Source organism: Mustela lutreola, chromosome 6, assembly GCF_030435805.1.
Source record: "Mustela lutreola isolate mMusLut2 chromosome 6, mMusLut2.pri, whole genome shotgun sequence".
Taxonomy (NCBI): domain Eukaryota; kingdom Metazoa; phylum Chordata; class Mammalia; order Carnivora; family Mustelidae; genus Mustela; species Mustela lutreola.
Window position 1 is genome coordinate 10147604 of NC_081295.1, and position 17852 is coordinate 10165455.

Genomic DNA, 17852 nt, shown 5'->3' on the forward strand with positions numbered 1-17852 from the left:
ATTGTGGATTAGTGCTCAAAAGGCACTGACCTTGTTGTTCAGTTAATTATGTTTGGCACTTCTTATAGCTGTCTACTACATCACGATTTTAGGTCAAGTTTATAGAGATAGAATTCACATACAGTAACAATCCTATAGGTCCTATAACCACCAGAACATGGGATAGTTCTACCATGACAAAAAAATTGCCCGTTTGTGGTCAGCCTCATGACCACCCGTGGGAAACACTGATCTGATTTCTCTTCCTACAGCTTTGCCTTCTCCCCAGTACCGTCATACACAATCATGTCGCATGTAGTCTTTTGTGTCTGGCTGCTTTCCCTTAGCATCACGCTTTTGAAATCCATCCACATTACTGCACACGTCAGCGGCTTCTTCCCTTTGGTTGCCGAGTAGCTTTCAATTCTGTGGACATTTAAGTTGTTCCCCGTTTTTGGCAATTACAAGCAAAGCTGCTAACATTTGCACACAGGTCTTTGCGTAGACATAGGTTTCATTTCTCTTGGCAGGACCCGAGGAACGAGAGTGCCAGGTTGTAGGGTAAGTGTGTTTGACTTTGTAAATCTACCAAAAAATGTATGAGTTAAAAAAAAAAAAAAATGTATGCGTTCTAACTGCTCTACATCCTTGATATTGTTAATTAAAAAAAAAAAAAAAAAAAAAAAGAGCCATTCCAGGAGGTATGGAGTGGGTATCACTGTGACTTTAATTTTCATTTCCCCAATGAAGAATGAGCATTTTTCACATGTTTATTTGCTGGTTACCATATTTCAGTAAGATCCTTTCTGTGTTAAAAGAAAAAAAAAAAAGTTGTATTTCAAAAACCTTCTTCTAACTCCAGCTTTCTACACAGGCTGATAACACAATATAGCTCTTTTATTAGATACTACTTTGGAGGGAAAATGATCCCTCCAAAGGAATCATTGTGGTCTTCGTAGACCACAAATGCAGGTTCAAAATGAAAGATAACTTACCTTCAGTCACATTAAATCCTGCTATTGGTGGGAATGGAGAGAATTTGTTTTTGGAATTGGTATTTATGGCACCACATCTTCCCTAGATCAACATGCATTTTAAGAAGTCTTCACAGTGGAAGAGAAATAGCCATCCTGCCCAAAGCTTGGAATAGAGGGGGAAAGGCCAACTGCCTTACAGTATGGCTTCAGCGACTCACTTCTGGTAGCTCTTTCCGTATGTTACCTAAACGAACTGCTTAAAAAATTTAATTACACAATAATGCAAGCTCAGTGCAGAGAATACACATGCACAGAAAGAAATAGACAAACATGATCCTTCGTTTCACCTCCCAAAGCATTCACCTCTTAAGCATTGAGTCATCAACCCCAACCCTGTGAAGCATCAAGGTAGGGTGGGAAAAGCACCAGCACCTCTGGAACTCCCCATCTTCATCTCTTTCAGAAAGAGCTCTGAAGGGAGGGCCTCCTCCACGCTCACTGTGTGCTAACGGGGATTCGGCAGCAAATGAAGGCAAAGAGCTGCCATTCTGGTGGCATGAGACAGGCAAAGAAGTCAAGTCTAGACCATGTCATGTGGTGCCAGTAAGTGCCCTCAAGAAACACGAAGGGAGATTTCTACAGAGTGGCGAGGGGAGGCGTCCTACCAAGGTGACCGAGGAGAGCCACCCCAGCGAAGGGAGCTGTGTGCGTGTTCACGGCTCCCCAGGAAGAAGTGCATCTTCAGAGAAACAACTGTCACAGAGCCCGACATCAGACAGGCCCAGGGGACATATGGGCACCGTCAGATGCCAGCCAGCATCCGACTCCAGGACAGGGAGTGCAGAAGAGAGCAAAGGCCCTCAAGGAGCAGGGGTATAATGGTCTGCTATGTGGGACCTTTAGAAAGCCACTTGTCACTCCCGAGTTCAGTTCCCTCATCTGCAAAAAGGATATACTATAAAATTATCCGTCTCATGTTGCTGTGGGGGAAAAAAATTAGTAACTGCAACTATTGTTGGGCCCTGACAGTCAATAAATAGCACCTTTCAAAGAATAGAGAGGAACTGCTACGGTATCAGTGACTTTTTATGAGTGAAATGATCTTTTCCTATCTTGCACATATGTCGAATTTTACTTTCATCATGCACAAATTTTCGAATTTATTTCTCAGACTGAGTAGAAGTAGCACAAACATTAAAAAATGTAAAAACGTATTATCTCAAGTCAATAGCAAAATTTAGTATAAAACAGTAAAATCTCTATGGTAAGAAACAAAAGCATCTCAGTCACCGTGGTCACCCGTTGCTGGAGCTCCTGTCCTCCCTGGGCTCCAGAGTGGCCATGCCCTGGGCGTGCCTGCGTGCGGACAGCGCCGCCTGGAGGGAGAGCTCTGACCTGCTTCCCCTGAGGGCTGAGGGACCCTCACCCTTTTGTGGCTTGTTATTCAGTAAGGCCGTTTCTTTTCAAACATTTGAAAAAATGGCCAAGCTATGAGCCCTAGCAAAAGGCACCTTGCTGAGATGTCAAGAAAAGCTGAATGTCCACATCCTGTATTCCTATAGTCTGTCCAGCTTGTTGTGACCAAGAACTTCCATGGAGGAACAGCCCACGGGATGACGTCACGAGGATGTGCTTCCTCAGCCAGGGGGTGAATGGCAGCACTCTTGAGCGCTGCTGGTTTTAATTAGCAAGGAAAAAGAGTTTTGCACTGGTCAAAATTAAAGCTGCTTTATGGTGTTTTTTTCTTCCTTTTTTAAATTTTAAGTTGCTTTGTGGTTTAAATTTTTTTCACTCCTTCCTAAATCCCTGGGTTTTGATAAAATTGTGATGGTTATTGGTCTGTTAAGAAAAATTCATGCTTAAATCTTACAACGTGGAAACTAAATCTGAGCATAAAAAGAAGACTGCAAGGTAATATTGCTTATTTATAGCAATATTAAGGCTAGATGCCGATTTTCTGCAATTAGTGACAAATATGCAAAAAATATTTATCGTCATTTTGAGAGACACTGTTCTAGAGAACACAATACAAGGCAGTCTTTGTTCTTAAGAAATGTAAAGGCTGGGGCACCTGGGTGGCTCAGTGGGTTGGGTCTCTGCCTTTGGCTCAGGTCATGGTCTCGGGATCCCGGGGATGAGCCCCCCCCCTTGGGCTCTCTGCTCAGCGGGAGCCTGCTTCCCCCTCTCTCTTCCTGCCTCTCTGTCTACTTTTGATCTTTGTGTGTCAAATAGATAAATAAAATCTTTTTTTAAAAAAAAGAGAAAGAAATATAAAGGCTATAAAGGTGAAATTTGTTTCAGCTCTTTCCCCCAAATTCATTAATAATTAACATGTCAATTCTCTAACTCCTTTCTATTTATTAAAGCAAGTCTCAATCACCTTACTTGCAAACCCTTTATAGGGATAGTTACTATATGTACTTGCTTGAAGGTAGAAAAGCACTATTTCATAAAATATACCGCAATTAAACATTTTCACACATTTAGATTGGATTCACTCTACTCGCATATTTAATAATTCAGAATTTACAGTATTAATGTACATTTCTAAAAATTTCCTTAACTTCATAGAAACTTTTTTCTTCATCTCTAGTACCTTTGATGTATTTCTAAGCCTGTATTCCCAAAACGTTCCTTGTTCCTCAAAGGCAAGTAGCTTGTGTCTCCCCAGTGGCTCACTGAATGAACTGGCCAAGAGGGGTTATGTCGGAAGCATGGGACTATGTGAGCGGTCTCCGAGGTCTCCTTTGGTTTGAACCCTGGTTCTCACACTTACTAGCTGTGGGACTGTGGGTCAATTACGTAACCTACTCACCTGCTCATTTGCAAAATGGGGATAACGTGACAGCTTCCCATTAATTAAGACAATGGGCAAGTCAGCCTGAATTTGAATCCCGGCATGACCACTGCGTGTCCTGGTGAAGCTGTTTGCCTATTATATGCGTCAGTTTCTTCATCTGCCATGTGCCACAGTAACAGTACGTAGCACAGAGCCTGTCGTGGGCATTAAATGAGTTAGTCCATGGAAAACGCTCCAGGCGTGCCTGGGTGGCTCAGTCAGTTGAATGTCTGACTCTTGATTTCAGCTCAGGTCATGATCTTAGGGTTGAGAGGTCAAGCCCCATGTTGGGCTTCGTGTTCAGGGTAGTTGGCTTGGGATTCTCCCTCTGCTCCTCCCCCTGCTCGCTCGTTCTCTCTCTCTCTCTCAAATAAGTAAATAAATAAAATCTATAACAAAACAAAACGAAATGCCTCAAACAGGACCCAGGACACAGTAATAAATGTTGACTGTTAATACTAAAAACAATTTTGGAGAAGCCATTCCTGACAATAAAAAGGTTGAAAAAAAGACTGTAAGATATTTTCCTCTGAGACCTCTTAAAAACAAAATGAACCCAGAAGAAAGTCATCCAGCCCGGCACAGAAACGGAAGATGGCACTAATGGGCTCTATGGGTCACACACAAGTGACTCTTTTCAGAGACCTTAACACATGTAACACAGAATTGTAAGCTGAATGTTTTACTACTAATTTGAATAATTAATTAAGAGGAGAAAGAACAAGATACTTCATTTGTGTCATGTTTAAAAGAATCAACAAAGAGAAATTCAAAAGTAAGGCCATTTGTGGAACTGAACAGTACGTTACAAGCATTTGTTTCCTGTGATTCAGTGTTCACTGGAGGAGAAGACAAGGAGGAAAGGCAGACTGTTCGGAGCCGCACACAGAGAACCAGGACGCTGATTCTAAGCACACAGCGCTGGAAGCCCGTCAAGGACGCCAGGAGGACTCGCACGTCGCAGCGGCTGTGAGCGAGAGGTCACCGGCGGGGAAGGAGAGACGGCAGATAGGACAGAAATGCAGGCACTCAAGTTCTCCAAGGGAAAAAGTGTTGAGTATGCAAATTATCCTTATTCTAAGTGGTTTCGAGTATCAACCTATACTCAGTGTTTCTGCCTTAAAAGAAATCCCTTCCTGACTATAAGACCAAAATGTTACGAGTGGATCCAGCTGGTTGCGTTGATATAAAAGGCTGTGGAGTTGGAAGCAAGATTTAGACCGCAGGACACCTAACTGGAAGCAAATTCCAAAGTAACATGATCGGATTTTCTCATTTTCTAGAGGAAAAGTAATTCCCAAAGAGTAAGTACTTTTCCAAGGACATACAGACAGCAGTTTGGATGAGAACCCTCACAGGTTCAGTGCTCTTAAATTATGAATCCTAATGTTCAATTATTCCGGAAAACTGAGGGTTTTATTTGGAGAAGAAATCCATTCTATAGACATGGCCTTTCCTGCTATTAACTCTGAGAGCGTAAGCGCTTTCTTAACTGTTCACAAAAGACTCATCAGAGAGTCAAGGTTCTATCTTCCCTTATTCTGAGAACAGCAGAGGATGAGGTTGCGAGAGTGAATTATTTAAGAGAAGACAGACCAATTCTGAAGATTACACAAAGCCCTTGTGAGTTTCAGCGGTTAAGTCCCAGACCTTTAGCCACTCCCAGTTCTGAGAACAACAGGCTCTGACCTTGTCTCCAGTTACATTCTGAGCTCAAGTCCCCATTTTCTGTGTGTATCACAATGTACAAACTGCTTTTCTAACTTTCACCAGTTTTCTCCTTTTTGCGAGGGTCCAAGGAACCCAGTTTTGAAGACACCCCCCGCCGGATGGGTCCCATGGGCAGAGAGGTGGCCTTACACCTGAGTGCCTCACTGACGTGCCTCAGCGCAGGGACAAACGTCTCTCCATGTCACAGCCTCCTGGGGCTGCCAGGGACCAGGTGGACTACTGTCAGGTGGGACCTGAATTCTGAGGGTTTCCTGAAATTGGTATCACGGGAAGCCACTGATGACATGGTGGAAAGGGAATCAAGCAAAACACCAAGTTTACCTCCACTCCACATACGGACAAAGGGGGGAAAGGGCCAAGCACTAAATCTTGTTTTGGGGGTTCCAGCAGAGTTTTTCCTCACAGAAAGAGTTGGGATGTAAGATAATGAAGCAACTCGAGGCAAGGGAACTACGTGATGTGGGAATATGGAAGATGCTGGAGATCTTTCAGAAAGAAATCTTCAAGAACAACACAGACACATCGGTCACTCCGTTTTCAAACCGTGAAGCACCACAAATAGAAAAAAAGGCTTTCCTGAGAGACACCGGGGGAGAAGCCAAGAAGGTGGGCAAGGCCTTCTCAGGGGAGCATCTCGCCTTGTGTGGCGCTGGCTCCGTGGCTGGAGACGCTCCACGGACCCTGACACTCGAGACCCTCGATAGAGCTCAGTGGCTCGCTACGTGCGCCCACGTGCGCGCACACATACACACACACACACACAGGTCTTCAAAAGAGAAGAAGACTGTATTTAACAGGAAGAGACCTGATTTGGCTGTTGGTTTACTACAATTTCCTAGTGGGCATTCATCATCTTCACTTGGAATATTCCTGATATTTTTGAGGAAACTCTGGGAATCCTGCCAGATTATCTCATGCTCTCTAAATTATCCATTAATGTCTAATTTAAATAAACAAAACATAAAGAAGGTGCGAAATTCAAATGCCTTACTGCCAAAAGTGTCTTAGAAAAAAATGTATCAGGTTAAAAACCTTGATAAGAGGAGCCTACATGTACATGACAAAACATACATCAACTTCCAGGAAGGCAGAATGTAAACAGTGCATTTTGGGAATGGTTCCATTATTTTTTGACTCTTGCCTTAGCTTCCTTTTTTTTGTCATTATCTTAAAGATTTTATTTTTAAGTCATTGCTACAACCAACCTGGGGCTTGAACTCACAGCCCCAAGGTCAAGAGTTACATGTTCCACGAGGCCAGCCAGGTGCCCCATTATCTTCCTTTGTTGAAAGACTGTTCATGTCAGGCTTGGCTCTGTCTTCACAGAGTAAGACTGGTACTGACTGAGAAAATGAGAGCTGCTCTTTCCTGGACATAGAACTCTGGAGACAGACCGGGAGTGGATGTCACAAGACAGCACCCTTTGGAGTCTGGGGCGCACTGTTCCAGAGGCAGTTACGGAGAGACAGGGGACACGATCAGAATTCAACATAATGAAATCCAAGTGTTAAGACAGAAACATTTCAAGGACAAGATCTGTGTCTATTTCTCAACAAGCATTTCGAACTACACCACAGAAATGGACTTACTCCTCTCTATGTTAAACGGCAGACCCCGGGGCGCCTGGGTGGCTCAGTGGGTTAAGCCTCTGCCTTCAGCTCAGGTCATGATCTCAGGGTCCTGGGATCGAGTCCCACATCGGGCTCTGCTCAGCGTGGAGCCTGCTTCTCCCTCTCTGCCTACCTGTAATCTCTGTCTGTCAAATAAATAAAATCTTAAAAAAAAAAAAAAAAAACAATCCGGCAGTCCCCACGGTGTCTGATGCGTGAATGCCTAATGATCACTCGCTATAATTACTCTCCCCGTCACTGTGGGCAACAAGGGCGGTGGGTTTGTGTTAAGTGCACAGATCTGCCGGTAACAAATAATGGGATCTGGAAAGGTGTCTGTGATATGAAGATCTTGAAGGACTAACATACTCACAAACCTTCTACAACCTACGGTGATGCGGCTTTGAGAAGCGTCGTTTACCTTGTGGTCCATACTGGCTCATCTGTGGACCGTAAGTCCCACTTGAGTTACTCTGCTGAAAGCTACTGATTCCGGGATGCATCTGGCCTCCAGGAGAAGGATGAGGCGACATGGGTGGTCCTGTCTGTTGAGGTCCATACTGAGACATCTGGGGGTTTCTTTGTGTGCCTGCCATAAAACCTAGGTGGGAAATAAACGGAAACACGTAAGAGCAGGTGACAGAATGGACAGGGAATTGTGTGGAGGGTGAGTGGGGAGAAGACCGGTGCTGCGAGACTGACTCCCCCGAAGAAGCATCTAAAGGTGTCTCAACGCCAAAGTGGGGGATCTAGGGGGGGTCCCCTGGGACTCCCCTAGTCCTAAGTCTGAAGGCCCAGTGGAGTTCCCGGAAAGCTAGTGGATCGTGGGCTTGAACTAGGGAAAAGAGAGAAGAGAGGGGAGGCAAGCAAGCTTAACCTCTCTTGGAGACGAAGCCCCTACAAAAAGCAACAGTAACACCCAGGAAGCCCTCACCCTGCCAGCCTTCCACTCCTGCTGGGCCGGACACGTGGTTTGCCCTCTCAGAGCCTGATTTCTGGGATGCGTGTCTCCGGCCACCTCTTTCTGCCCCTCTTCTCAAGGTCGTGCCAGTACCCGGCTCTCCCCTGCTCGGAACTGTTCGGCCCCCAGATCTCCTGAGCAATGATCATTCACCTTGACTCCTAGAGTGCCTCAGACTTGTGAACCGTAGCTCATACGGCTCCTTACGGGGACACTGTGAACAAGGGGCGGGTTTGGAGCACACTCTGCTATTCCAAAACAGAACTCTGACTTCCTCCCGCAAGCTACCATGCCTGGGGTCCCCCATCTCTACCAATGGCACCAGCACTCACCCAGACGCTCCGGTCAAAAACCAGACTCCTGTGATTCCCTCCTCCCTCCCCTTGTTTCCCAGGTGTGTGCCCATCCTGTTGCTGGAGCTTCTGGAATGTCTCTCGGGCTGCTCCTCTGCCGACTGCACTCCTGCAGAAGCCGGGCCGGCCACCACCTTCCTTTCCCCGCACCCCACGTTCTACTCGGTTCTCTCCGCCTCAACCATCACCCACCCCCTACTTTGCTCCTTTTGCTTTGCTTTCACAAAGCTGCCAGAATCGTCTTTCAGGAATAAAAAAGGAAATGAGAGCCTATCTTTCCTGCATGAAACCCCTCAAGGCTTCCCAGAGAGCCTGGGAACCAGAGGCCGCCCTCTGACCACAGCCCGTGGTCTCCTCCGTGGTCAGGGGCTGCCGTCCTCACTCCGTCCCATGTCCTGTGGCTCCTTGCAGGTCACATCAAAAAGCAGAGCTCCCTCCTGCTCCCCCTTCCTGGGAATGCGCTTCCACCTGTGGATTTCTTCTCATCTCCAAGGCCCCCTCCCAGGCTGCCTGCCCTGTGGCCGTAGCGCCCTGGCCCTTTCTCACTTGAATTTCTTCAAAGTGCTTCTCATAACCTGCCATCATTTCACGTATCTGGGACTCACTCAGTCTTCCTCTCCCCACGAGAGCCTCAGTTCCACGAGGGCAAGGATCATGCCTGTCCCACCGCTGCGTCCTAACGTGGCAGCGGGGTGCCTGGCGCATGGTAGGTCACTATTTATTGAATGAATACTAACTTCCTCGTGCACTCCGCAGACCACAAGCACAATAAAGTGGGTGCTTGGGGGCTGCTGTCCAAATGGATAAAGAAATTACATCTTTAAATGATGCAGGACCATCACGTCAAGGCACCCCCAGGTCATCAACAGTTTAGGCAAAGAGAAGCGAGTACAGAGAATGAGCCGTGAAAAGACTCATGTAGGCAGCGTACCCCAAATCCAGACCTGTCTCTAAGAAAAAGCGAACACCATCAACCTAGCATACCAAGGGTGGGCAGTTTGAACGACAACTCCCAGGACCAGGGAGATTGGGCTGGTGAGTTCTCAAACATCAGGCGGAGGTTCTAGTTGCCACAGAAGGTTGCGGGAGTGGGGGGAGGCTTCATTATTCCAGAGAACCTAGAGCAGTAGTGGCTAAAGAGAGTCTCCTGAGGCAGCCAGAGGGGAGATGATACTCAGATCCGAAGTCAACTTCAACTTAGGGGGATAAAGGAGGTCGGACATTTATAAAGGCCATGGTTTATATTTCGGTTAGGGGAAAAAAGTGATCTTTTAACATTGCTTCTGTCAAAAGAGTTAGAGATAAAATATAAGTAGAGTTGTTCCTTATTATCCTATTCCATTTATTTATAAAGATAAGTCTTATGAAATTGGGCTCAATTGGCAGCTCCCAGATATAAATCATCATAGAAAATGTTTGCTTTTTCAAATCTGAAAACAAACAGAAATCAGAGCACTAAAATTACTATAAATGATTGCATCTTAAGATGTTTCATGAAATATTTATCTAAGCTTTACTATGAAATTCTCAAGAGTTTCATATAGAATCCTGTTTAATAAAAAATGTGTTTCAATTCCATACAGATTGTGTGGGTTTGTCTTTCTTTCTTCTAAAGAGTGACGGCTGTCTTCTTCATTCAAGAAAATAACACAGGTCAGTTTTTTTGGTTTTTCAATTTCATTTCAACCATGAAAGTCTCCATGTTGAAGGATTCAGAACCTCTGATAATACAGTACATCCTTGGGTTTTTGCTGCCTCTGGGATACTTAATAGGCTTGAGGTTTATACAAATGAGTTCTAAGAACTCATTTGGGCAAGTTATTTCTTTATTTCCTACTATTTACTCAGTCCTTAAAAATATATACGCCATCTTCCACTTGAACTATCTCACTTATCACTGGCACTCTGCAGAAAATCAAGTGTGTGTGAAGATTCTAAAAGGCAGAATGTTAAAGCAAATTCAAATGGAATATGTCACAGCATCAAACTCCACAACTCAAAGACAAGGTTCAGTGGGGTATGGAGTCCACAGAAACTAAAGTTAGACAGCTGTTTTTCTGTGTATTGCTTCAGCAACGGCACCACTTACAAAAGCTCCCTGAAATCTTATTTTGTGTTTTGGTGAGGCTCATCTCTTCCCATGTTTTTCCCAAGACAATGAAAGGAGAAGGGGGACGTCACTCGCCTGACTCCCTTCTGAGCTAAAGTCACCTACTGGCGGTCTACTGGGAACACGAGGTCCTGATGACGGTCTTGTCTGCGTCACCAGCTCAGCAGCTGTGTGGGGAGACAGATACGTGAAGAAACACATCACGGTGTGTCCGGATCGGCCCAGCTGTGTGACCCCAGGCAAATCCTAATTCATCTGAGCCTCGGTTTCCACATCTTAAAATGAAGATGAGGTTGTGCTAAGATCGACTGGAATAACATGGGGAGGGTTTGGTGGTCTGAAATGTGACATAGGAAAGGGACTGGATGCCACTTCCCTGCTGTATGAAGTGCCATCAACCTCTTTCAACTGAATAGCCCACCTACTCAGATGTCCTCTCTCGCTAGAATGAGCAAGCTAGTTTTGATACATTTGTTTTTTATTTAAATGCCTGAAATCCATGTTACTCTAGTACTTGGGTAACTGTCTACACATTCAAAGTATGATACAAAAGTTCAGGGACATATACACGCAGGTGTCTCCCTTTACCTGCCGGGGGTGGGAGGGAGACATTCCAAGACCCCCCCCCAGTGGATGCCTGAAGCTGCGGAGAGTACGGAATCCTACCTGTCCTAGGATTTTTCCTATGCATACGTACTTCTGATCAAATTTAATTCATAAATTGGACATAGTAAGAGATTAACAGCAATAACTAATATAGAATAGAACAATTACTACTAAATATTGTAATAAAGTCTATATGAATGCCATCTCTCTCTCGACATCCTGTACTGTACTCACCCTTCTTCCTTCTGGGATAATGTGAAATGAGAAAATGCCCGTATGAGGAGACGAGGGTGGGAGGGGTATGACGTAGGGGTTGTGACGTAGCATTAGGCTACTAATGACTGTCTGACATTACGTCAGGAGGATCACCTGCTTCTGAAATATGGATGACTGTGGAGACTGGGAAAGTAAAACCACAGAGGGCAGCCGTAGTGGGGCAGGGGGAGGCTACTGTACCCCTCTCTCTTTCCATGGAGTTCCCCGTTCCAAGGGCAATGGTTTGTAATGTATCTTTTTGGAGATGTTCTATAATTTGTATTTGATTCTGTGTTTCTCTTATCATGAGTAAAGGGGAACATTTTGCTTCGCAGCTATTTTTTGTTTCTTTTCTAGAACCATTTATACCATTTGCCCACCTTTCTGTTAGTTACTCTATGTCCTGACTATGAAGTATTTCGTCTTACAGATACGGCTCCTACTATGCCACAGTGACACGGCCCACAGAAGCTCTCGTATCTGTAATCTGGGGGGAATGTGGTCCTTCACTGAGATCAACGGTAGCATGGACCACACAGGCTGTCTTAGCAGGCAATCACTATGATCCGACTTGCATTCCTGAAAGCCAATTCTGTTAGAACCTGAGGCATGAAGAAAGGACTTGCAGGAGACCAGTGAGGAGGTAGGCAGAGTGATCTGTAATACATAATCGCAGTTAAATGCCAGCTGTAATCCTACCGGAAAAGGCTTCCATGACAGACAGAACTGTATTCTCAAAAGGTTATTGAATAGTCCCACAGTCTAAACAAACTGTTGAAAAATTTGAAGACAAAATTTGGCTAAAAGGCAAGAATTTCTACTTTCCGTTCTGAAGATAGAAACTCTGCATGTCTACTATTTGCAACCTCATCTGTAAAACAAGGACAACTGCATCTATTTCACAAAGATGCTGTAGGGATTAAATGAGATACTACAGTGGGTACCCGGAAGAGTGGGCTTCCAATAATTATTAGCTGGTACTATTATTACACGTTCACGAAAGAAAAGCAAGAGGCAGCTCGTGTGGCGGCAAGAGCACTGAGCCAGGCTGTTGGTCCTGGGCTCCCGTGTCTGCTGTGCACGATACAGCAGTTAACTGAAGCTGCCTGGCTTCAGTTCCACCGCCTGTTCAATGGGGAGGAGGAAGAGGAAGCAGAGTACTTGAAGGGACACTTCTAGCTCTAGTTCTCGCTTCTGCCTTCAGCACTTTTTCCCCTAGGAAAAAGCCAGTCAATTCTGTGACTTCCATGTATATTTATTTATTTGGGATATTTCTTGCTTTGTTTTGATTTTAACCTTTGTTTTGAATGAAAGAAATGTTAAAATGTTTCCAAAAACCAAATTTCAACCAAGAATTTTCTACCTATTTATGGTGACATATTTATTTGATTGTATTTTGCTTCTTCTAGAAAGTTATTATAAAACGACAGCTTGCGACATAGTTTGTGAATAGAAAAACTGACAGCTGAGAGAATAAAGCTGCTTTTTAAAAAAGGTGTGAAGTTTCGCTGGTTATGAGCCATCTGAATTTAGAAAACCAAACTTTCTAGTAAGGGAAATTTAGAAAGTATAAAATTCATTCCCTATATATTATGAAAATACATTTTATGACTGGATATATTAGGAAATTGTATGCCCCAAGTAAGTATCTAACATGGGGAAATTCAGACTTTGGCAAAAATACTAAATGATGGGGAGCCTGGGTGGCTCAGCCAGTTGAGAGGCTGTCTTCGGCTCGGGTCATGATCCCAGAGTCCTGGGATGGAGCCCCGCATCGGGCTCTCTGCTCAGTGGGGAGCCTGCTTTCCCCTCCACCCCGCCTGCCTCTTTGCCTACTTGTGATCTCTGTCTGTGAAATAAATAAATAAATAAAATCTTAAAAAAAAAAACAAAAAAAAACCCCACAAAACAGTATTTAAAGGAAAAGAGGGGGCGGGGAAGGAGAGGCAGAGAGGAAGGGAAAGCTATACTCGCAGAGAAAAGGTAATGCAGGCTAACAGGAAACTCGCATCCTTTTGGAATCAGGAGACGTGGGTCAGGAGTCGCCTCTGCAACCCACCCTGGGGACCCCCAGGCTCTCTTGCGTGTAACAGCACTTCCTTCCTCCCTTACAAGATCGTTCTGAGAGTCAAATAAGAAAAGCATATGCAGAAATGCTTCTCTAAGCTGAAAACCAGCTTGAACAGTCCCGAGCTCCGCGATCCCGATCGCGCGGGGAACTCGACCACAGCAGCCTCATGCACAACCGCCGGCAAGCTCCAGAGCCACTCTGACACTCATGGAAAGTGGCGAGGATGAGAGAGCACTGAGAAGTACAAACATATGATCCTTGTCTTGGAAGGCCTTAAAATTGGGTTGGGGAGCAAACAGAACCTTCCAGCAGGGAGCGATGACCAAGGGAGCTTGCGAAGCCACTGAAGCCGGGGGCAGGCTCTGCCCTTGTGGGGCTCATGTGCTGGCGGGAGACAGACACGCAGACATATGACTGGGTACATGATCAGGAGAAAACAGAAGTTTGGGTGCTGTGAGGGTGGAAGGGGGGACCCAATTCAGACTGGGGGCCAACTGAGGCCCGACCAACAAAGCAGATGGCACAGTGTACATTCTCAGAAGCTACAGTTTCATGTTCTGTTGAACCCTAGGGGCACCGGAGCACCTCCACATGGCCAGCTCTTTCCCTGGTTAAACATTTTACCCCTTTCTCGAAGTCCTCCCCTGTGCAGCTCCTAAGCGCAGCGAGCGGCCAGTACATGGCCAGGGCTGCACCTGCTCCCACGAGGTCCTGCTCCTTCACCACCAGCACCCTTATCTGCGCCCCGTCCTCCTGCATTTCCCTCTCAGCAGAGGGACACCGTGCACTCGTGTGCAAGGCCTGCGCCCTCACTCACTTGCCCTGAATCCTGTCCTTCCTCATCTCTCCAGGGATTTGTCGATCGTGTTTGTTCCAGAATGAGTCCCTGACTCCTGAGTGCTTCACAGAATGAAGCCCAAACTCATCAGGCCAGCACATGAGTCTTTCTAAATCTGGCCTGACCTATTTCTCCAGCTCCATCATGGTGTCCCTCTACGTTCTGATCCCTCAGACCCTTTTCTCTCCCTGTGGGCTCCAGGTGGCTTTAGACTGGCAGGTCTTGGCATGCTCCTTCACTTAGTAAGTATTTACTGACGACCTCTCATGTGCCAGGCAACGTGCCGCCGTCAGGGACAGCTGACATTCATGGAACATGTACTACGTGCTAATACTTTGTTCTCGATGAGCTCATTCAAACTTCAAAACCAATGAAGATGCGGAGGCTCACGCAGTATTAAGACCCCGTCAACCACGGCCTGCAGTGAAGGAACCGATGCAGTGTGTTTGTGGGCCTCCCTTATTACACTCGGCTTCGCGTATGTGCTGCCTCACAGAACAATTTCCACCCTTATTATGTGAAGTGCACTCTATTAAAATTTTTTTTTCAATTAAAAACTCACTAATGGGAGGCACGGCTTGAAAACTAAGTGCCAGGCCATGTCCTCTGGTGAGCGTGCGGTTTTCCTTGTGTGCCTGCCAGGTCAGGCGCCTCTGTGCAGCCCGCGGACTCCAGTCCCTCCCGGCCCACACTCCTGCTTTCTACCACAGCCCTCCTTTGCCTTCCAGAAAAGTGGGCACTTTCGTATGCTCAGAGGGCACCAGGTGTGTGAGCTGAGACGGAGCAGTCACCACACTGCCACCATTCTGGGGCGATGGGCCTGTTTCTGCCCCAAACCGTGAGTGCTGCAGCTCACAAGCACATTCTCTCCACATCTGCCTCCTCACCCCATGCGAGGGCCTGGGCGCAGAGCTGGAACCAGATACTCGTTTTTAATGACTAAGACAATATCTTCATCCGGAGCCCCGTTTATTTTCACCTTACAACAAGACCTTCGTCGATGTGGTGGCCTGGTTCCTCAGTTCACAGTACACTTGAGGAACCGTTTCCAGGGAAAGGAAGACGGCTTTCCGAGGAAGGCACGGTTGACAGCGGAGACCCCCCCAGCGGATCCTCCTAAGTGTCGGCCAAATGCCTCCACTTGGTCCATCTCCACTGTCACTGCCAAGTCAACCTGTGGCTTCAAGCCAGTTAGTTAACACTGGAGCCCCCTTCCTTTCCTGCAACATGTGCATGACAAGCGAGTTCTCCATCCGGAGATGAAAGGAGGAAATGTTTTGGGCACCGCGCAGCTCAGGGCCTGCACACAGAGCAGAAGCTCCGGAAGGGAGAGCTGTTACTGTTCATATTATTTTTAAGACAACCCACCATTTATTTCCTGTCTGTGTGACTCCCAAGTTTCTAAACTAGCTTCCCTGTACCAGGCTCCCCTACAAACCATCCGTCACAGTGAAGGCAGAAAGTGCTGCAAGTCCCTGGACTGTGGTGAATTGGCGGAGGTGACAAATGCCATGCCCTGTGAGCCTCCTGGCAAACAGCCTGACGCCCTTCCCCATGTAGCCCACGCTCGGTGTCCTCCTGCTGGGCCTGCCTGCACTATGCCTCCTCCGTCAGAGCCAGTTACGGCTGGTGGCCAGCTTGCCTCAGCCGGTTGACTATCCAGAAAGCACTGCCCTTTTCCAGAGAGCTAGTTCCAGATACAATTGGCCTGCCATGTTATTGGGCTCTGAAAAGCTAGGCTTGTCAGTTTCAGGCCACTCAACCAATAGCTACAATACTGATTAGCTCTGAGTGGCATAGGACTCTGCGCACATCCTTCCTGATCTGGCAGATTCCCCAGAGTTTGCCCACTGAAATGAGAGAGACAGAGAGAAACAGAAAGAGAGAAGTATCAAGATTCCTGTCAAGGGCCTGAATTGACTCTGGGGGTAAAGAGCAAGGATCTTGACCTTTGTTGACCACTGGATTACAAGCACTGCTGATCAAAGACTAGCGTGATGGACATTTATGCAATGGACGAATCAGCCCATTGGTGTGTGTGTGCACACACGCGGAGGTGGTTGAAGAAGATTCTGTTTCTGCTTATAAGGAAGACCACTCAAGACCTTGAGCCACAGGAAGGAGAGCTTGCTCTCTGGCTGGGGCCTTGTCATGGAGCTCTGGAGCTCGCGAGAGAAAAGCCTGATCCTAGCCAGGCTTGTTTCCACCATCTACTAAGATGCTAAACACTTGTCCTAATGTTTATTCTAAAGGCACACTCTGTTAATTTAGATACTTAATTACTATTTGATAATTTTTTGAATGCGATATGCTATGCACCCCATCAATAGCTAAAGATAGGAATGGCGGGAGGGTTGCCGGAATCTTACCTGGGATCACTCAATGTGCACGTTAAGGACTGCTTCCTTTAGCATCATTCTTCTACAGATATTTTTGTTAGTATCAATGGAAAATTCCAAGACAATCTACTCTTATTTCATGGCAGTGCAAGTGATGTTAAGTCTAGGAAAAATGCTACTGATGTCTAAAATAAAGACCCAATATTAGAGACTAAGCCAGTGAGACATTTTTTTTTCCTTTCTCAAATAATAATAAAAAAAAAACCCTCAATGTCATCTTAGAAAATTGATCTAATTAAGAAGTAGCATTTCTAAAATCTTTCTTTTTATTATTATTAGATTAAGAGAGTTTTTTAGGACCTTTCGAGTATCTCCTTCAGCACTGTAGTATTTGTGGTTTATTAAGCAGATATTTTTCCTGGTTTTAAAAAAGTTAAAGAATTCTCTTATTTGGAAAAAAGAAATCTGTTTTGTAGGGAAGATTCAGTGTTACTATCTAAACTTAGCATATTAAAAAAATTAAAAGAAACTGATTTCCACAACCATTATAAACAAACCACATTTTCCATATAAGAGATGAAATGAACACAGACTATTTTTTTATGATGTAGGAAGGAGGAAAAACTTCATTGGGACAAGACAGAGATATCTTTAGAAGGACTTCAAAAATTCTCAAAAATAGAATGAAATTATATTTAGGATAAAAAGTAAAGCGGCCAGAAGGCGTATTGGGGGAGATGAGATAGGGGAAAATAGAGTGGAGAGCTCCCCGAATCCAAGCAGGCAATGGCAGTTTGTCAGAACAGTCACTGAGGGGTTCCAGGGTCATAGAATGGAAATGCATCCCTAACAAAGTCATAGTCAAGCAAAAGTGGGAAATTTCAGGATATTAAATTGGGAGGCATTTTGACATGGGGCTAAGCCTCCCACTGGCATTCCTGTCCTCTTCAGGCAGCAGGACAAATTCTTCAGCAGTAATAAGAGACTTTAAATCCTGCTGGAAAACACGGAGTCAAACACAAAGCCCAAATCACAGTTCATCCTCCCCATGAAAGAAAAAACAGCAAAGGCAGAGTGAGAGCGCCCAGGCTAATGCAGGGGAGAGCAAGAGAGCACAGGACCAATTACACAAAAATGGGATTTCTTTATCCTCTTCAGCCAGCAGTGAGCTCCGGCCCCATGA

The 17852-nt window shown here is 45.6% G+C and overlaps 1 protein-coding gene across 10 annotated transcripts in view; it reads right to left on the minus strand.

Annotated features, from left to right (window-relative positions):
• Positions 1-17852, minus strand: part of ARID1B (AT-rich interaction domain 1B) — a 439398-nt gene that overhangs the window by 65900 nt on the left and 355646 nt on the right. For all 10 annotated transcript variants that reach the window (XM_059176677.1, XM_059176681.1, XM_059176674.1 and 7 more), the window contains one exon: positions 7558-7737. In XM_059176677.1, the coding sequence (XP_059032660.1) occupies positions 7558-7737 (180 nt within the window). The remainder of the gene's footprint in view (positions 1-7557; positions 7738-17852) is intronic.